Source organism: Mus caroli, unplaced genomic scaffold (genome assembly GCF_978045245.1).
Source record: "Mus caroli unplaced genomic scaffold, Mus_caroli_1 scaffold_5, whole genome shotgun sequence".
NCBI lineage: Eukaryota > Metazoa > Chordata > Mammalia > Rodentia > Muridae > Mus > Mus caroli.
In genome coordinates, this window is record NW_028227260.1 from 96,794,319 (window position 1) to 96,812,951 (window position 18,633).

Consider the following 18,633-nt stretch of genomic DNA (forward strand, 5'->3'; position numbering starts at 1 on the left):
AGCTATCTAATGGGGGAGTGGGTGTAGGTAAAAGGATTTTCTACAAAGATCTGGATTCAGGCATGAGTCCTAAAAGAGCAGTGAGGCTCAGGTGGGCAGAGAAAGATGCCTAAATACATGCCAGCGGGGAAACTCTTGGGTGAGGGGAAGGAAATGTGAGGAAAGAGAGTTGAGCAATAACCACGAGTAGCTGAAAGGAATTTATTAACTTTTAAGTGCCTCTAATTCACAGTATCTCATGCAGCAGTAGCCTTCACAAACTCTTCAGAACTTGTGTGCATAAGGTGTGATGGCCAAAGCTGCCAGCCACCTCCTTCTCAGAGTGACATTGTCTGACAAGGAAGTATGAACCTGAGCACCAACACTCAAACCCACCCTACCACTCCCCTCACAGACCTTGCATGCCTTGGGAGGCAGGGTAGGGGGCCCAGTGTCTGCAGCCAATTCTTAAATGTGTACAAGTGCATGGAAAAAGGCTGTTCAGAGAACACATTAAAAAAGGTATTTGGGGCAGAATGCAGTAGGGAGTGACTCAATATAAAGAAGCTAAATGGAGTCAGGCATTGTGGTGCAGTGCTCTTCAGAGAACACTGTCTAGTTATCTAGTCCCAGAAAAGCCCCAGGAAGGACAATTTAGCTATTCTCTGATTCCTTGTCAGACTTAGGAGGTCACGTTCTTAGAAATTCAACCCACATGATCTCCATTATCCACAAGCTTGGCTGTTAGCTGGACTTGGAGGGGTACTCCAAGATGTAGCCAAAACCTTAAGCTTCATCAAGGCTTTGGGAGTTCGGAGGGTCATGAGCATAATGTGTGTAAATGTAAAGTTCTATACAGCACTTCTAACTCCTGGGGTCAAAGCAAGGCTGGATAGGCACCTATGGCTATTCAGCAACAGCTGGCTCAGGGGTGTTTATCCCATCTGATAGGTAATCATCCTCATGGTTCTGTTTCATCTTGGTCTCCAGCACTGTGATGCGCTGTTTGAGCTTCTGCTGGGCTCCAGTGTACTCAGCCAGCAGGCGGGCAAAACGAGTGTACAAAGTCTCCATGTTTGTCTCCAGCTGCTCCAGCTTCTCCTGAACATCTACCTCCATACTAGCTGCCACTTCATTCTCATCCAGTAGACCTTCCTTCATCAGGATCTCCCTACCACGTTCTTCCAGGACTTTCTTGGCATCAGGATACTCAGTCACAGCTTCCATAAGATCATCCTTGGACAAGCAGAAGAGATCTGAGTAGCCCAGACTACGGATATTGGCAGTGCGCCGATTGCCCATTTTGCTACCCTTAATGTTAAGGATACTAATCTCACCAAAGCAGCTCCCAGCTGACAGCAAGGCATACTGAGTTACACCATCATCAGCTACCACTGCCAATTTGCCCTCCTTGATGATGTACATTTCCTTGCCAATGTCCCCCTTACGGCAAATATAATCTCCAGGACTAAAGACCTGAGGACGAAGTTTCAGTACCAGTTCCACCAGCAGGCCAGCTTCACAATCCTGGAATATGCGCACTTTCTTCAGAGTAGACAAATGAACATTAATGGCTATCTCTGCCCTAAGCTTTGCAGGCAGGTTCTTTAGGACTTCTCGTTCATCTACTGTCTTCTTATTGGTCCACAAGTAGTCAAACCATTTGATGACCTTGGCTTCCATGTCTTTACTGACCTTTCGGAACTGCATGTAGTGTTTGACAGCATCGATCTTGGCTTGAAACTCTGCTCGTGTGGCATTCATGTTGGAGATCATGGAGCCCACATTTCCGACAATAGTGGCAAAGATGAGGACACCAATCAGGAAGTCAAAAATTACAAATAGGTACTCCTCATCCTTTACAGGGGGTGGTGTCTCTCCAATGGTGGTGAGGGTCAGTGTGGACCAGTAAAGGCAGTAGATGTACTCCCTAGCCAGGTAGCCATATTCAGGGTCAGTAATGTTGGGGTAAACCCAGGTGTCAACCCCAAAGCCAATGGACTTAGAGATAGCATAGTAAATACAAGCATTCCAGTGGATGATGACCAAGATGTAGAGGACCAGGTTGCTGATTCGGAAGATGTTGGGGTAGCTGGTACGTGTCTCAGTGCGGTCAAAGAACTCAAACATACGGGCAAAGTGTAACAGACGATTAAAGCGCACCTCAGGGCTGTGGATACCCACAGCAAAATAAATGAGGTCAGTGGGGATGATAGAAGCCACATCCAATTTGAACTGCAAAGTGTGGATATAGTTGTCTCGCAATTTCTTGGGGTCTTTGACCAGGAGCCCTTGTTCTAGGAAGCCTGATAGAGATATAAGCCAACATGTCACTTTTATCCTCAGTCCTATGTCTCCCAAGATAATTCTCAACAAGGAACAAACTGTTCACTTAGATTTCCTTCCCAAAAACCACAAATCAAGAAAAATCAGAAGAACCCTAAGAAACCACTACCAGATTTAACCTCCATAAGTATGTGAACCTATAAGATTTAAAGTGGATCCTAGCAGAGGTCTACCTTCTTCGGTTCAGTTCTTTGAACTTGGGAGTTCAGATGCTGCCTGTACATCCCAGGTACTCACCTGTGCGCAGCCGAATGATGAGGTCTGCAATATAGACAGTGTCTGAGAAGTAGTCCAGCACCAGCCATACCACAAAATAGTTTCTTTGTAGATCACTGAAGCAGGCTCTGTAGGAGGACAGGACTGGCTTCATTAACAGACCCTGGTAAGATCCCCTAGTGGTCCTAAACGGTATACCCATGTCCGTAGGGAGAACTTCATGAGGCAGGGACATGAGTGAGCCACAGTTAGCTTAGTGACAATGACTAGTGACTTCTACCTCAACTCTTATTACTAAGTAGACATCACTACATGTATATTATCAGTGACCATTGCTCATCATTTGTGTGCTCTTGACTGAGCTCCAGAAACAGAACACATCTTAGTCATGACTATATGCCACATGCCTGGTTCAAGGACCCAGAATGAAAGTCATCAGTGGTATAAGTTAAATAACAGAACCAGGCATTAGAAGAACAGCCGACTGGCTTCTTTATTCATTCCTTCAATAGATTCCTACTGAACACATTATCGAAACCTGGCGGGATGAGACTATAGACAGGAGTGGGGTTTAAGCTAGAGGTGGTGAGACTAGAAAAGGTTTAGTGGCTACAGGAGCCTTGTATGAAGAACTGGCAAAACCGGTCAATGAGTGGGTAGAATCTAGGGAAGGGCCTAGGGAGGGGAAAGAGGAAGAGAGAGATTTGATTATGTACTAGTCCAAAGGGAGAATGGTCACATTTAGAACCAAACCCCCACACAATGTGCAGAACAAACTGGACCACAACCTTCAGCCATACTGGGCCACTGAGAGATAGGGGCCTCTCTCCTGTTGTTCCTTTTGCCCAGAATGCTCTTTCTGCCAACTTCACATATTTGGACAGATTACTACTTCCCACCAAGCTCTCAGCTAAAGTCTCTGATAGACCCATTATGATGGTTAATTCTCTACTAACTTACTACCTGAGTCCCTGGTTGCTCATTTCTTTTGTTGCATGTTTACATACAGTCTAGCTGAGAACATTGAAAATGCAGAAATTATGCCTGTCCTGCTTTTCATATACACCCAGCACAGAGCACAAAACATACTAAGTATGCAGGCAACCCTTGCCCAGTCAAGGACTGCCATAGCATACAGTGTTATATGGACTGCTGTTCAGTCCAAGTTCAGTCAGCCTTGAAGATTAACCTTAGAGCTCTATCATGTGAACAATTGGGAGCTAGTAAATGGTTTTAGAACAAAGAGTAGTATAGCAGGATCCTGCTTGTTGCAAGTATGGCAGATGTACTGTAAGAGTTAAGTGTACCTGCAAGGCATAGAAGCAAGACTACTGTAGCTTTTCCAGAGGTTAGAGGAGGATAGCTTTGCCAAGTACTATACTGCCGTGCATGAAAAAGTAGCTGAAGATTATACTAAAGTACCAGGTAGAGGAGCAACATGCAGACTTAATGGCTTAGTGACTAATGGGGAGCACTGGGGTAACAGAATAGATAAGAGAATTCATCAAGAATCAGAAACTTTAGAAAAAGCACTGGGTTATTGCATACTCCCTGTCTAGAGGTGAGATTGCTGTGATGTTAATCCCACTTCCTATGGACTGTGTTTCTGTGATCACTCCCACCCAGGTCCCTCCATGCTCACCTGGCCACCAACAGGCACCAGTTGTAAAGAACAGGCATGGCAATGACAAACAACCAACGGTAATACCAGTCTCCAGCTGGGTCCAAAACAAACAGTTCAAATTTCTTTCTGAAGAGACAAATAGAGGTCACTAGGTTACTAGAACTCAAAGTTTCAGAAGCCAAAATTCTCCAAAACATCAATGTATTAAGATGATGTGTGTATTGAGGAGTATGTTGTCTTAAGGTTTCCTTTTATAGCAACCCATAGCCAAATACCAGGCTCTGAACCATTCTGATCATTGGAAGTTTCATTGCCTCCCCTGTCCTCTGAAAGGACCTTGCCCAGAAAACATATCAAGGGCAGAACTTTTAGCACAGATAGGCTTTCAGGGGTCTGAGGAGTATGTAGCTCAGGATGGTAAAAGAGCTTTAAGCCTGTTCACAGAGTCCCTTTGGAAAAAAGAGAGAAATTCTGGGCTAGTGATCTGTATGCACTTCCCTCCCATCCTCCCTTTCTGTTTTCTGGCTTTCCGCCTCCAAATCACTTTCCCAGATGCTTCATCTTAACTTGGCAAGAACATTTTCCCTCTACTAACCAGAGATGGTGAATGTTGTCCAGACATCCATTATCATCTATTTATTCTTCAAACATCAGACCCTCCAATTCTACATTTTACTTCCCCATCTCCCACTGCCATCTTCATCTTAATCACCTGAGTTTCATGCCCCTGGCTCCCACATAAGTCTGTTCAAAAACCTGCTTTTGTGACCATGGTGGAGCTGAAATGAGCATGGCTTCAATAGTACTTTGTGACTATGCCTCCCTGCTTGATCATCATGTACTGACTTCTGAAGCTAGGGCTGAGGTAGTATGCCCCTGGCTGAGCACCTCTTCTGCCCAAATTCACTTCATAGGCAGCAAAAGAATATCTAACAAGGGAATAAGTATGGTGAGAAAATATATTCCAGTTTCCCACAGTAAGGAGATCACTGCTGTTGTGGAGGCCTTGGATGAGGACAATAGAAATATTCAGAGTAAAAAGAAACAGGAGGTCATCTTTCCCCAGTTCTTTATCTACTATCACAGAGCTTGGCACAGCCCTGTACTGCCCCTGATAATGGTTAGAATCTCCCACAGCAGGTGTGGAAGCCTTTGGACACCCCCCGACCCCCGAAGGCTAGCTAGATATACTTGGTGCCCTTTCCCTCGCCGTCCTTGTCGCCTTTGCCATCCCCCTGATGGGTTGTCACAGTCTGGAGCTCAGGCCCACGGAAACGCTCTAGGAAGGAGTCAGGTCTTGGTTCCTCCTCACGGAAATTCTTGTTGGCCCAGTCTCTGATGATCCCCACCAGGCGGACAATCCTAGAGGGAAGAAAGGAGTCTGTGCCAAAACAAACAAACAAACAAACAAACAAACAACTGTGCTGTTTAAACAAGACCTAAGAGTGCTCACTGCCTGTTGAGGGAGAGGAGAAAAGAGGGAAATAGACCAGGCCACTATTTCCTGTATGGTAAGGTCTGGAAAGAGGCCAGCATTGTGGGCAAGTATTAGGATTTAAGCATGATCTCAAGTACATCCTGTGGGGGAGGATGGTCTTCCAAAGATTTCCTGTGTCATGTGACTTTTCAGTTCACTGTGAAGCACAAACAGAAGATCTTCAAGGCAAGAAAGAGATTGTAAAGAATCAGAACAGGCCAATACAAAGCCTATCCCAGGCTTCCTGATTTCCTTACAAGGCCTACTACTTTGAGACCCTACATATATGTCTTTTTGCTGTAAAGCATACCCTCTTCCTAGTGCTGAGGCAGCCAAATATGAAGGGAGGCCTCTCCTTCCTACTCTCAGCTTGCCTTTGAAGAGCATCTAGATCAGTGGGTTTGAACCTTCCTAATACTGAGATCCTTTAATACAGTTCTTCATGTTGTGGTGAACCCCAATTATTTTCATTGCTCCTTCATAACTGTGATTTTGCTACTGTTATGAATTGTAATGTAAATATCTGATATGCAGGGTATCTGATATGTAAGCCCTGTGAAAGGGTCTTTCAACCCACCCCAAGAGGTTTTGACCTGAAAATTGAGAACCACTAGTCTAGAGTCTTTTTAAAAAGTCTAGTGCAGCTAAGAGGAGGGCCTAGTATCCATTTGACAGGTCCCAAGAACAGAAGAGGTAACAGGTCAGCTTAAGTGGATGACTTACCTTCGGAAGCCACCCCTTCCCCTGCGTGGAGTATCCTCCTCTGCCAACCTTTGCAGTTCTGAGGAAGTGTCATCGTCAGCTGCCACAGACTGTGGTCTGCAGAAAAAGGCACAGAGTTGACACAAGTTCTATCAGTATGAGTTGTCTTTCCTCTTAGAACATGCCTAAACATCTCATAGTCCCTTTTGAAGATACACTACGGCCAAATGTAGCTTGCTTTGGCACTGTAAGTCAGAGCTCCAAGGAGGTAGTATAGACTATGTGATATTGATGGACTCACCAAATATGAGCTGAGAATGCAGCTCAGGAGTAGAGTGATTTTCTATTAAATACAAGACCCTGAGGTACCATCTTATGTCTGGCAAAAGAAAGAGAGAAGGAGAGTGGGATAGGAAGTAGGAAGAAGGGAAAAGGAAGGAAGGAAGGAAGGAAGGAAGGAAGGAAGGAAGGAAGGAAGGAAGGAAGGGAGGGAGGGAGGGAGGGAGGGAGGGAGGGAGGGAGGGAGGGAGAGAGAGAGAGAGAGAGAGAGAGAGAGAGAGAGAGAGAGAGAGAGAGAGAGAGAGAGAGAGAGAGAGAAAGAAAGAAAGAAAGAAAGAAAGAAAGAAAGAAAGAAAGAAAGAAAGAAAGAAAGAAAACAAAACTCACCCAAATTCTGTGGACTCACCTGCTCCCTGCCCTGTGGTCATCTTTGCCATTGGCCTTGATAGAAGGAGGAGGAGGATGGTTATGGTTATTAGCTGGAGAGCTCTTCACACCATTGGATTTTTCCGTCATCATCCATGTACATCCAGGGCTCTCACCTGACAAAGCAATAACCAGTGGACTCTAGTACCCATAGAGAGCAGGGGAGCTAGAGGTGGACAAAGTGAGAATAGCATAGAACCAGTCCACTGGCCTTAGTAGTTCCCATGTCAAAAAATTCACTAAGGTGAAGTGAATACAGTAAAGAAAACTACATTATATAGTTTAGCACGGTTTAGATTTTAAATACCACACCAGAGTAAGTCTAATCATTTCCTTGGCCCTTACAACTTGAAGCAATGCTGAGTTCCATGGTTTCATATTGGTATAGAAATCATTATTCAGGAGATTATGAGGTTTGTTAAAACATGGGAGAGTTGACATATCCACAGAATAGAAGGCATGTCCACAACAGAGGCTGAGGAAAGAGCCAGCCACAAGTTAGAAAGAAGATTATGTACTACAGTGTCTCTTGCCACAGTCAGGAAGAATGGGGTCCAAGGGCCCCCTCAGAGTAGATTTCCTATTTTGAGGTTGATATATCGGTTGTCCACTAGATGTGGACAGATATGGTCAACGTGCTCCCAGATTTCTCATGGCTTCTACTGCTGGACTCACTACCTTTGACTTTACATTGCTGCAATTCTCAGACCCTAGAGAGTTGAGTAAGTCAAGATTCCCATAATGAAATCTGGGAGTGGGCAGGGGAAGGCTTGCCTTCATACTTGGATATGAAGGAAATACCAGGGAAGGTGGAATATCCTTCACAGTATAGAATCCTAACATTGTCATCATACAGCTGAAGCTCCACATAGAAATCAGGATGAGTGGGCAGCCCCATCCATCAACCGAGGGCCATGTCTAACCTCTGGATATGGTCTCTAAAGGTTCTTTCTCCCCTTTGTTGGGTATTTCAGCTAGTGTCATCCCTGTTGCCCAGAATTGCTCCTGTCTAAAGGAAATGCATGGACAAAGAGTGGAACAGAGATTGAAGGAAAGGCTATACAGAGACTGTTCCACCTGGGGATCTATCCATCTGCAGACACCAATCCCAGACACTATTGTGGATGCCAAGAAGTACTTGCTGACAGGAACCTGATATATCTATCCCCTGAGAGGCTCTGCCAGAGCCTGACAAACACAGAGGCAGATGCTCATAGCCAACCATTGAACTGAGCATGGAGTCCCCAATGGAGGAGTTAGGAGAAGGACTGAAGGAGCTGAAGGGGATTGCAACTCCATACAGAGAACAATATCAACTAACTGGACCACCCAGAGCTCCCAGAAACTAAACCACCAACCAAAGAGTATATATGGAGGGATCCATAGCTCCAGCAGCATATGTAGCAGAGGATGGCTTTACCTGACATCAATGGGAGGGGAGGCCCTTGGTCCTGTGGTGGCTTGATGCCCCAGCATAAGGGAATGGTAGGGTCAATGAGGCAGGAGTGGGTGGGTGGAGGAGCACCCTCATAGAAGCGGGGGGTGATAGGGGGCTGCTGAGGGAAACTGGAAAAGGGAATAACATTTGAAATGTAAATAAATAGAATAACCAATGGGGAAAAAAGAAATCAGTATGTGTAGAGCAATCTTTGTGCTGGCCTGGCCTGACTTAACACAACCTCTATTTTCCCCGTGAAGATCTTCCTTTTGTTACCCAGGAGATCTTGTGAGGACATCCATCCTCACAGGATGCTCTCTAGGTCATGCCTGAACCCCAGCACTTGCCCTCAACTATGACCTCTTTCCAGCCTCTTTCACTTCTTCCAGCATCTGAAGCAGTCACCATGGTGACGGCAGTCACGTCAAGCAGCCTCAGAGATGCTTTCCTGGTGCTCTCTGTGGGACTATGGCATCAGGATGCTAATGAGGATACCTGAGGGAAAGAAACCAGCATCCACAAGTACTTGCTTGGACCCTGGAGGCAGCAGACCATGGAGACAAAGATGTCCCAGGCAATGGAAACAAATCCAGGGTCACACACACTGATCAATTTCAGGACTGGTTGTGTTGAAGTGCAAGCTTGCAGATCAGAGGACACTATAACACATATTTTCCCTCTATGCTTTTGACATTAAAAAATATTCCTCCTCTGTGACTCCCTACAGTTTCTCTAACAGAAACAGGCCCTCCTATTTTTCTGACTCCCTTGTAACATCACCCAACCACATATGGCCTTTCATCAGAACTGTCTATTTAGGGGAATCAGAACAGCCAGCTAAACATTGTCTCAGCTCACACAGTTAGACAGGTTCTCAATGGCACACTCTGCAAAAAACATCATCTACTCCCAAGGCATTTGTTACCAACAGGCCTCTAATCACCTTCTATACCCATATCTTTAGTTGCCTGCTAACCAGTTCCTCTGAGGGACATCTGACCCTCAAAGCCCATATAACCAAAACCACATTTCCCACATGTGCTTATAAGTTAGCCACTTTTTCAGTTTGACAGTATCCTAACAGGGCTTTCTTTCTACCAAGTCACTGAAGTCAAAAATCTGTATTTCACCATAATTATTTGCTTCCTTGATGACATCCAAGCAGCATCTCTCAAGAGATGCTCCTTCAAAGTATCAAGCATCGGTTCATAATCTGCCAATGCTGCTTTCACCATGACTCCCAAATTTGGTTGCAATAAGCTCTTACAGGTCAGCACTCCCTGGGGTCTGGCCTGGACACTGTCAAAGTTTGCCTAGCAAGAAAGTTACTCTTATACAAACCCATTCTCATATCATGAATGGACAAGAATGGAGAATAGAGGCAGAGATCAAAATGGCTACAGCTATGCAAATATTCCAAGTAGCTGACCAAGAGAAAGACAAGGATAAGTACAGATAGAAGGCTCAAAAAAGCATGAGAAGAGAGTTCCTAGGGAAGACGATGTCTCAAGACCAGTGCCCAGTGGACTTCACAGAGATTCCATGCTTCTGGCCCCTGAGATGAGAGATGTAAGAAAAGCTGGGAAAAAAGATAAGTCCTTTGTTGGAAAACAATCAGAAGAGCATCAAGAAATTGTGTTTCAGGAGGTGATGAGTAGGGGGTGAGGGACAAGAGATAGAACTGTGACTATAATTGCAAGTCTGCAATCTTGGCTGAGAAAGGACAGAAACACAGTAAGAATGGGGTTGAAAAAGGTTCTCTTTGTGCTGCTATTGTTAAAATTTACTTTTGTGTTGCCATTTTTGTTGTTTTTTTTTACATCAAGGAGTTAACAAAGCAAGCTTAGCAGTTTTGAGAAAGGATTCAGTACGAAATTGATTTTTGTGTTTGAGACCAGTTCCACTAGAAGTAGAGCCCATGACAGTGGGTGTGTTAGGTGGGGTCAGGTGCCAGAAGAAATTAGATTAAATCTAGCAAGTTCATCAGGAAAGGCTACCAAAGGACAGTAAAGAAATAAAGTCCTGGCTGACTTAGGTGGAAGTGGAGTGTAGTGAGAAGAAATTCACTTCTGCAGACTCCAGCATTGTAAGTTAAGAGGGAGAGGACTCCACCTCCAGTGGTACCAGGTTGCCTTGACTACAAACTTTGGAGGAGGCAAGATTTGCAATAGAAATTAGTAAGAGAATTCAAAGGACTTTAAAGACAAAATGAAGCTTGGCAAGAAATACAACAGGCCACCTAGTTGCTGCAGAGAAAATAGCTGGACAGGGGATCTTGGTGAAAAGTGGGAACCCCAAGAAAAGTGCTTTCTAAACCTAGAATAAGGCACATTAATGCCATTTTCAAAAAAGCCCAATTTCAAACATGAACTCCTTCTGGGCCTCTTTTCATCTACTAGTTTGGTAGCTGAGTAACCAGGATTATATAGATAACAAACCTGGCAAAAGAAATTTCTTGAACTTTGGCTGAAAGTATTTCCAGAGTTTCTTCAGAGTGTGCATAGGGATGTGAAAGCCAGAAAGGCAGAGTCCAAATCCAACGTAAACCAAGGCTAAATGTTCTGGTACATAGCTCAGTAAAATACGAACTGCTGTTCAATTTTCTTATTCACTTATCTATCACACACCAGTCACCCACTGGGAGACAGTCACTGAGCTGGATGCTAAAGTGAGAGATGGTAGTCTAACAGAGTCTACAGGAACATCAGGGTTGCTCCCAGATGAACTATGGAGACAACAAAGGAACATGATCCATCTTATAAGTCATTCTCTGTTCATGTTCTATTCTATTTCTGAATAAAAGATCAGTAATTATTCTCTCTCCTTGAAATAATAAGCTCTCCTTGCCTCCTTCTTCCCTACCCTCTGTTTCCCCTGTTCTTTGAAGAGTTGCTCCCCTCTTCTCAACACTAAAGCTTCAGTTGTTGTGAGGTGGCTTTTAATATATCTGAATGGCAACAACTTGAAAACCTCTACTACCAGCTCAATATCTTTTCTGAACTTCAGTTTGATGGAAAGGTATCTCATGGTTAATATGTCTAGAATCAAGCTCTTGATCTTTCCCTCCAAACACTATCTTCCCACAGAAACCTGCATCTCAGAAAAGGCAAAGCCATTCTTCTAGTAACATGGATCCAAACCATTTGTGTTTTGACCATTCCTTTTACATTTGTTCCACTACACATTCAAAGCATACAGGCTCCATATTCTAAGCATCACCAGCTCACTATCTCTATCATGATTAATTTAATCCAAACTACCAACTTTTCTTAGTGCTTGGCATTGTAGACAATAAATTAATGAGTTTTAGGTAGTTGGTTGATTAATTGTTCCTTCATGCCTTCACTTTCTCTCTTATTTATTCACCTTATGCTTTTTTTTTTACATTAGATAGATATTTTAAAAGAATATATAGCATTTGTCTTGGGTAAGATGGAATAACAGAGCTTGAGTATATCCTCCAGGATGCAATAACCATACTTAGAAAAGAAAAGATATATAACAACATTTTGCACAACTTTAAACAGCAGGCAACAAATAGCAGTAATTCTTAGGAGGAAGGAAAGAAATAAAACAAGCCTTGTACTCAACACTCATTTTCCTTATGATCTTTTTGGGCCATAACATAGAGGGAGAAATGAAAGTAGACCTTAATGGATTTCCCTGGGTTGAGGGGAGAGCAGACTCCAAAGAGACCATAATAGCTAGGATCTGCAGAGCAGCATGTTGGAAGAAAAGACAGACAGACAGACAGACAGACACAGAGAAACGCATATAGAGAGACATAAACAGAGAGACATAGAGGGAAGGTTGTAAATTAGCTGAATATGTAATAGAGTCCCAGCTTAGTACATGTACCATTCTCCTAAATCCAAATATTACAGGTCTCAGTCTTCAGATGGGGAGTGATGTCACCTGTCAGATTGGAAAACCTAATTGTTTGTGGAGTCTTGGTTAGAATACCCAGAAGATCCTTGATCAGCAGTAAGGAATGTGTAGTCCCTACCATCGAGTAATGTGATACTATTGAAAACTCTTAAAAGTAAAACCCAAATGCACTACATTCTTCCCAAGCAACTAAAATGCATTTTTATAAAAAGCCCCCAAATATTATAACAATAGCTAGAAGAGTCAGGGACACACCTGCTCCCACTGTTAGGATTCCCAGGAAAACACCAAGCTAACAGCCATAGCATTTAGGCAGAGGACCCGATGAAGACCAATGCACACCCTGTGCTTGCTGCTTCAGCTTCTGTCAGCCAATGTGAGCTCTGCTTAGTTGATTTGTAGGGGCATGTTCTCCATGTTCCTCTCACTCCTGCAATCTTCCCTCCCCCTCTTCAATGGAGTTTCTCCAACTCTGGAGACTTCAGATTTAGACTCTCTCCACATAGTATCTGGCTATGTATTTCTGCACCTGCTCTCATCTGCTATCAGAGGAAGCCTCTTTGATGATGACTGGATAAGGCATCAATCAATAAGTATAGCACAATATTACTAAGAATAATTTTGCTGATTATTTTTGCCTTATCAAGCCTTGATATGGTGGAGTTGCTTCATCTTATTGTGTCTTGTTTTGTCCTAACTGTCTCTTCGAGGCCTGCTCTTTTCTGAAGAGGACGAAGAGTGGTAGTGGATCTGAAGGAGAAGGGAATTGGAGGGGAAACTGTGTGAGAGATGTACTATATGACAGAAGGATCTATTTTCAATATGTGTGTGCATGTGTATATATACATATATATTCCAACATTCAGTAAGATAAAAATTCACAATGTATTGTATCCACTTTAAAATGACAACATATGTCAATAATTTCCCCATACAAAGAAGTAAACAAGTTATTAATTGGCATAAGAACTGGTGAATTAACAGATAACACATTGAAAGTTGTTGCAGTTGCAATTGTATTATCTGTATTCAAAAAAATATGTTCTAATATGGAATATATGTTTAAAAATACTTGTTGGACTCTTAGAGATTTAAAATACAAATTATGGAATAAAAAACACCACAGTGGGATTTCAATGCTCATGGGTGTTTGGATCCAAAGCCCTATTGACATTAATATGATAATGCTTTGCAGGAAAGGTCTAGCACTGTAGTTGAATATAAACCATGCAGGTTCTCTCATATTCTTTAAACATTTTTAGAGTAATTATTCTATTTTATTTTATTTTATTTTATTTTATGTATATGGATGCTTTGCCTGCATGTATGTATATGCACCATGCTATACATGCCTGGTGACCACAGAGGTCAGAAGAAAGTGTTCCAGCCCCAGAAAGTGGAATTACAGATGGTTGTGAAATACTTCTGGGTATTGAAGCAAGATCCTCTACAAGAGCAACAAGTGATCTTAGTTGCTAAGCCATTTGTCCTGCCCCTTCCATATTCTTTAAACTGTTTCTAGATGCTTTATAAAAAGTCATGCAATGCCAGTGCTGCAAGAATCCACGAAAAGAGCAAATAAATATTAATAAAGCTGTGAGGCAAGCTCAGTGGCCTGCTGTAGGTGTCCATAGAGTTCTCAGAGGGTAAGAAGTTAAAGGAACAATTTGAAAAATAGTTTCCAAGTTTTTTTCAAACTTGATGGAGCTATAAATGTACAGATAGAAGCTCAATGGCATGTGTGTGTACTGTATGTGTGAGCATACACACATGCATTCACACACACCATAACGAAAACTACACCTAGGCAAGGTATAATTAAATTGTCCAAATTCATTGATAATGGCAAATGTTTTATTAGACATTTTCTTTATTTACATTTCAAATGCTATCCCCTTTCCTAATTTCCCCTCCAAAAATCCCCTATCTCCTCCCCTCCTTCTGCTCCCCAACCTGCCCACTCCTGCTTCCTGGCCCTGGCATTCCCCTATACTGGGGCATAGAGCCTTCATAGGACCAAGAGCTTCTCCTCAATAATGGGAAATTTTTAAAAGATAATTTGTGAAATAAGGTATATTAAAAACTGCCTAACAAGCATAAAAATAACATCATGTGTGTCCAAAAAGAGCTTCTCTGCTAAGCTTCAGGCTTCCCTTCCAACTTTCAATCAACAATTTTTATCTGGTTGACTGACTAAGCACGTACAGCCTTAGAAGCACTTGGTACTCAGGTTGAGAAGTGGAGATGAGACCAGAGAGGTGGCAGGGCCAGGCTGGGAGGTGACAGAGTGTGACATGGAACCCCAAAGGTATAATCCATCTCGTCCCAAGTCACAGTGAATTTGGTCACACCCCTCAGCTCTTTGATAAGCAGACATTTATGAGTAGTCAGGACTTCAAGATTTTTAACTGCCATCTTCAGGATGGCTTGACATGCAGCCTTCTCTGTAAAACGATGCCCAATCTCTTCCTCTATATCCCCAATTTTCTACCGAGTTTCCCAGGTCCAATAGTGAAGGCCACATCAAGACCATTGAAAACTACACATAGGCTAAGTACCCTTCATGTACTGTCTGGAGGCAAACAGCTTTACCCAGCGCTAGAACTGCCTCCTGCAAAACAGTCATGCACACTGGTAAAAGGAAGGGAGAACTCAGGAAGTGTGGCAGGAAGATAGGGAAGGATAGAGAGAGTGAGGCATAGAGACTAGAACTTGATGAGGTTCTGTGGACTCTCAGAAGACAGATTTTAGAGAATGGAAATGCTGATCATGAACCATGGGATAAGGGAAAGTAGTCATAATGTGTCTTCTGGAAGATTTCAAAAGAACCATTAGGTGACAAGATATCCCAGATTCTCTCACAGTCCAGCACACCATTATTTATAGTTCAAGTTCATACTGAGTCTAGCCAAAGATTTCCCACAATGTTTGTGATCTCTTCTGTAAAGAGGTCAACTCTAAGTCTTAGCTAGAAATTAGCCCCCAACTCCAGTCACTGTAATGGAAACGTCCTGAGTGGTGAGCAACAGACAGTATCAAGTGATGATTTACACTGTAAAGCAGTGGGGGCATCAGGACAAGTTGGCAAGCACAAAGCAAGAAGACCAAGAAGAAGCAATTCAGGATCAAGATCACACTTGCTGTGCATTTACCTTGTCCTAAGCCATTGACTTAAATCAATTTATGTAATCCTAAAGACAATCTCACTATACTGGTGTTATACTACCCACTATACAGATTCACAGCTAGACAATCTGGCTCTGAAAGCACATTCAGTCACAGGGCTAACTTGGAAAGTACATAATGCCAGGGAGTTGTTTAGTAGCAAGGGGAAAGCTAGGGCCAGAACTTTACAAAGGTAGAAGGCTCTTGAGGTTAACTTTTGAGGGTGGACCTAAAGTTGCTGCCACCCAGGAAGAACAGTTGTCTGGGGCTCACCTGTGAGGAGAGCCAGGAGAGCTGAGAGGAGGAGGAGGGTAAGTGAGGTATTCACTATGCCGGCCCACTGGACAGGCGGCCCATGATGTTGAGCCCGCCTTCATTTCCATTAGCTGTTCTGAGGCCAGACTCGAGACAATCCCTCTATGAAACTGACACTGCCTGACTGTTTACAGAGAATAAAACCCTCAGCACAGCACATAGGCTTTGTCAAAGAGTTCAACTGAGCAAATGCAGTTGTAGCTTATTCCTTTAACAAGCAGCTGGTACTTCTATCGTAGGATTCTTTGGTATCAGAAATGTGTGTCTGGTCTGCCTTTTTCAAGACATACATCGTACATTTAAAGTAAAAAATGAGACACCTAGCACCAGCTATGCACAGTCCTTCCCAAAGGGGACCCCAGCAATTGGATTTTTTTCTGAAAACCTTATCCTCATATCCACAGGTACTTACAGGCTGTATATGTCTCCTGAGAATAGACAATGGGCCCCTGAACAATGTATATCCATACCTGATATGACCCTGTATTTCTGAGATCAAGTTCCTGTCTTACCTCTCTGCTGTCTCAGCTGAGAAAAAGCTCATGTTTCCTCACAAGCCACCAATCCAGAAACTTACCCATTATCTTTGATACCTCCTGCAAAACTCCTAAATCTTGCTTATTCTACTGCTGGAATCTCTCTCCTCTTCCCCACCCATCCTGACTACTTGCTACCTCAGGGGGTTTATCTGCACCCTTGGCATAGAATTTTTCTCCTTGTTTCTCTACATTTAGGCATTCAGATCCCAAGATTTTCCCTTTCTCCACCTGTTCTGACAGGTGAGTTGGTATGTGCACACCTGGGCTCAACTATTACCCTCAGTTTGAAAGCCATGCAGAAAAACTTCACCCTAAAAAGAAGCCTTTAAAATTGGGGACATTTCTGTTCCATTTAGCCTATTTCACTTAAACTTATTTCAGTTACAATCACACAATAGAAACCTGATATATAGTAGATGAATGAAAGAGTGAATGGGTTAAAGAATGACTGAATGAATTCCCTAAACTTGATCTGCACTTTTCTAATTCCACATCTTGTCTCATGCCTACTTTGCTTCACATCTATATTATAAACTTAATATCTCCTAATCATGACCTAAGATGTACTTGCTTTTGATCTACCACAGTTGAACCTCAACTTGAACTTACAGAAATGTGCCATGAAAGCTCCCTGAAGGAGGCAGCCACTAACAAGTAGAAGAAAGGGTCTAGGGGTCCTGTTGACTGGAAGTCTAGGAATAAAAGCATTCTCTTATTGCTTCAGTCTAATGCAGATGGGACCTACACATCCTTTCCTGGACTCAGGTAGAAGGCCAAAACAAAGAGACTGAGCATGCAGCAGCCTTCAAAGTCTGTTCCTGCCCTAGGCCTATGGCTTGACTCAAGAACCTTCCTTGAATCAGAAGGTCCAGCAGATGCATGGTCCAACTGACAGAGAGTCTTGTACCCAAGTCTGGGGAGCCTGAGATTTGTGCTTTAATCTAAGGATTTATTAGGCAGGCCTGAGTGACCCTCCACGAGCCAAAGTAAAGGCTGAAATCCCAGCAGTATTACTGCATCATGTGACCCCTCCCCTTACCATGGCACAAACAGCAACAGAGCTCCAAGCTTTACATTCCCCATGTTCTAAAGCTTGGAAGCCTAGAAATGCTATAGGCTAGACAGACAGATGAGAAATGTATTGTAGGAAGATATATAGGCTCCATACTCTCCTGTAAAGACCATGCCTAGCAAAGCTTTCTGTCATCCTCTTCATTGTCTTCCTGTTAGATAACTAAGTTTGTGTCTCAGGGAAAGTCTGGTGTGACATATCTTGCCACCACCCTCCTAGGGGACCAAATATTTCACCTGGCTGCTTTGATAGGGGTCAAATTTTTCCCTGAGTAGCCAGTTACCTCTGCCCTCTTGTGGAGCCACACACAAGAGTGCCCTTGTCAATCACACTTTTAAGGTCTGCAGGTTTTATCTTCATGAGTTCCAGCCCTGACTTCCATAGAAGCCCCCAATCCATGGGCACAGAAAAGTTGCTCCCCCCCACACACACCCACTTCGCTCACCAGTCAGATGGTTTCAGAGTCCTGGGGCCAAAGTCAGCATCTGTTGTTCTGTCCACAACAGCTCCAATCAAATAGAAGGTCTTGGGAGCTCATGAGCGCTGAAACCTGTGGAGAGTTCTTGCTTCTTCTGTTGCCCAGCCAGGGAAGGTTCTCTGAGACCTGAACAAACAGCAGCAGCCTCCCAATCAGAGATTTACCCTACGTTGTCTGATACCAGCCCAGGGAGCCAACAGAGGACCAATGGAGCACATAACCACAGCTAAGTGAGCTTGAGAGCCTAGTACAGGGTGCCCCTGTCCCTTAGAGAAGCTGTCTTCAATGTAGTCTGTGCACACGGTGGCTATCAACAACTGTGGACTAGATACTAGGCTGCCTGTCTGTGGAAGCTGCTTGTCTGGCCCCTCCCAAGCTCCCCAAGGGACTCTCCCTTGCACAGAGCAGGTACAAAGCTTTCTATCTAGAGACTGAGCACTGCAAGCTCATGGCCACCTAACCACTGCCTTAAAGTGCTGACAGTGTTCCAAGCTGCCCACCTTACGGGAGGCTAAATCAGGGAAAAATCTGAGAGAGAAAAAGAGAAACCAGCCAGAGAGGGGAAATTCAATGGAGTTAGCAAGTAAACCTTTGACTCCTTTTCAAGAGATCAGGAGTCTAAGATGTTCCTAGGTGTGCTAGGTCCCCACCCTATGCCTTCCACTCCCCACAACCCATTCTATTTTTCC

General features: G+C 43.6%; 1 protein-coding gene across 1 annotated transcript; it reads right to left on the minus strand.

Moving 5' to 3' along the window:
- Positions 1-817: 817 nt before the first annotated feature.
- On the minus strand, positions 818-18,260 carry Cnga2 (cyclic nucleotide gated channel subunit alpha 2). The gene is made up of 7 exons (XM_021153913.2): positions 17,912-18,260; positions 7,030-7,165; positions 6,366-6,461; positions 5,357-5,527; positions 4,184-4,291; positions 2,563-2,669; positions 818-2,285 (listed from the first exon to the last, which is right to left on the minus strand). The coding sequence occupies exons 2-7, from the start codon at positions 7,140-7,142 to the stop codon at positions 886-888; spliced, it is 1,995 nt and encodes a 664-aa protein (XP_021009572.1). The 5' UTR covers positions 7,143-7,165; positions 17,912-18,260; the 3' UTR covers positions 818-885.
- Between the last annotated feature and the right edge of the window lie 373 nt (positions 18,261-18,633).

Bases quoted from the DNA above. Each gene is read 5' to 3' on its own strand.
- Cnga2 (XM_021153913.2), bottom strand. From the start codon at position 7,142: ATGATGACGGAAAAATCCAATGGTGTGAAGAGCTCTCCAGCTAATAAC. The intron at 5,528-6,365 runs GTAAGTCATCCA...TCTTCCCTCTAG, and splicing joins GGAAGGGGTGGCTTCCGAAG to GATTGTCCGCCTGGTGGGGA. The intron at 4,292-5,356 runs GTATATCTAGCT...TTGTCTCTTCAG, and splicing joins GGCGAGGGAAAGGGCACCAA to AAAGAAATTTGAACTGTTTG.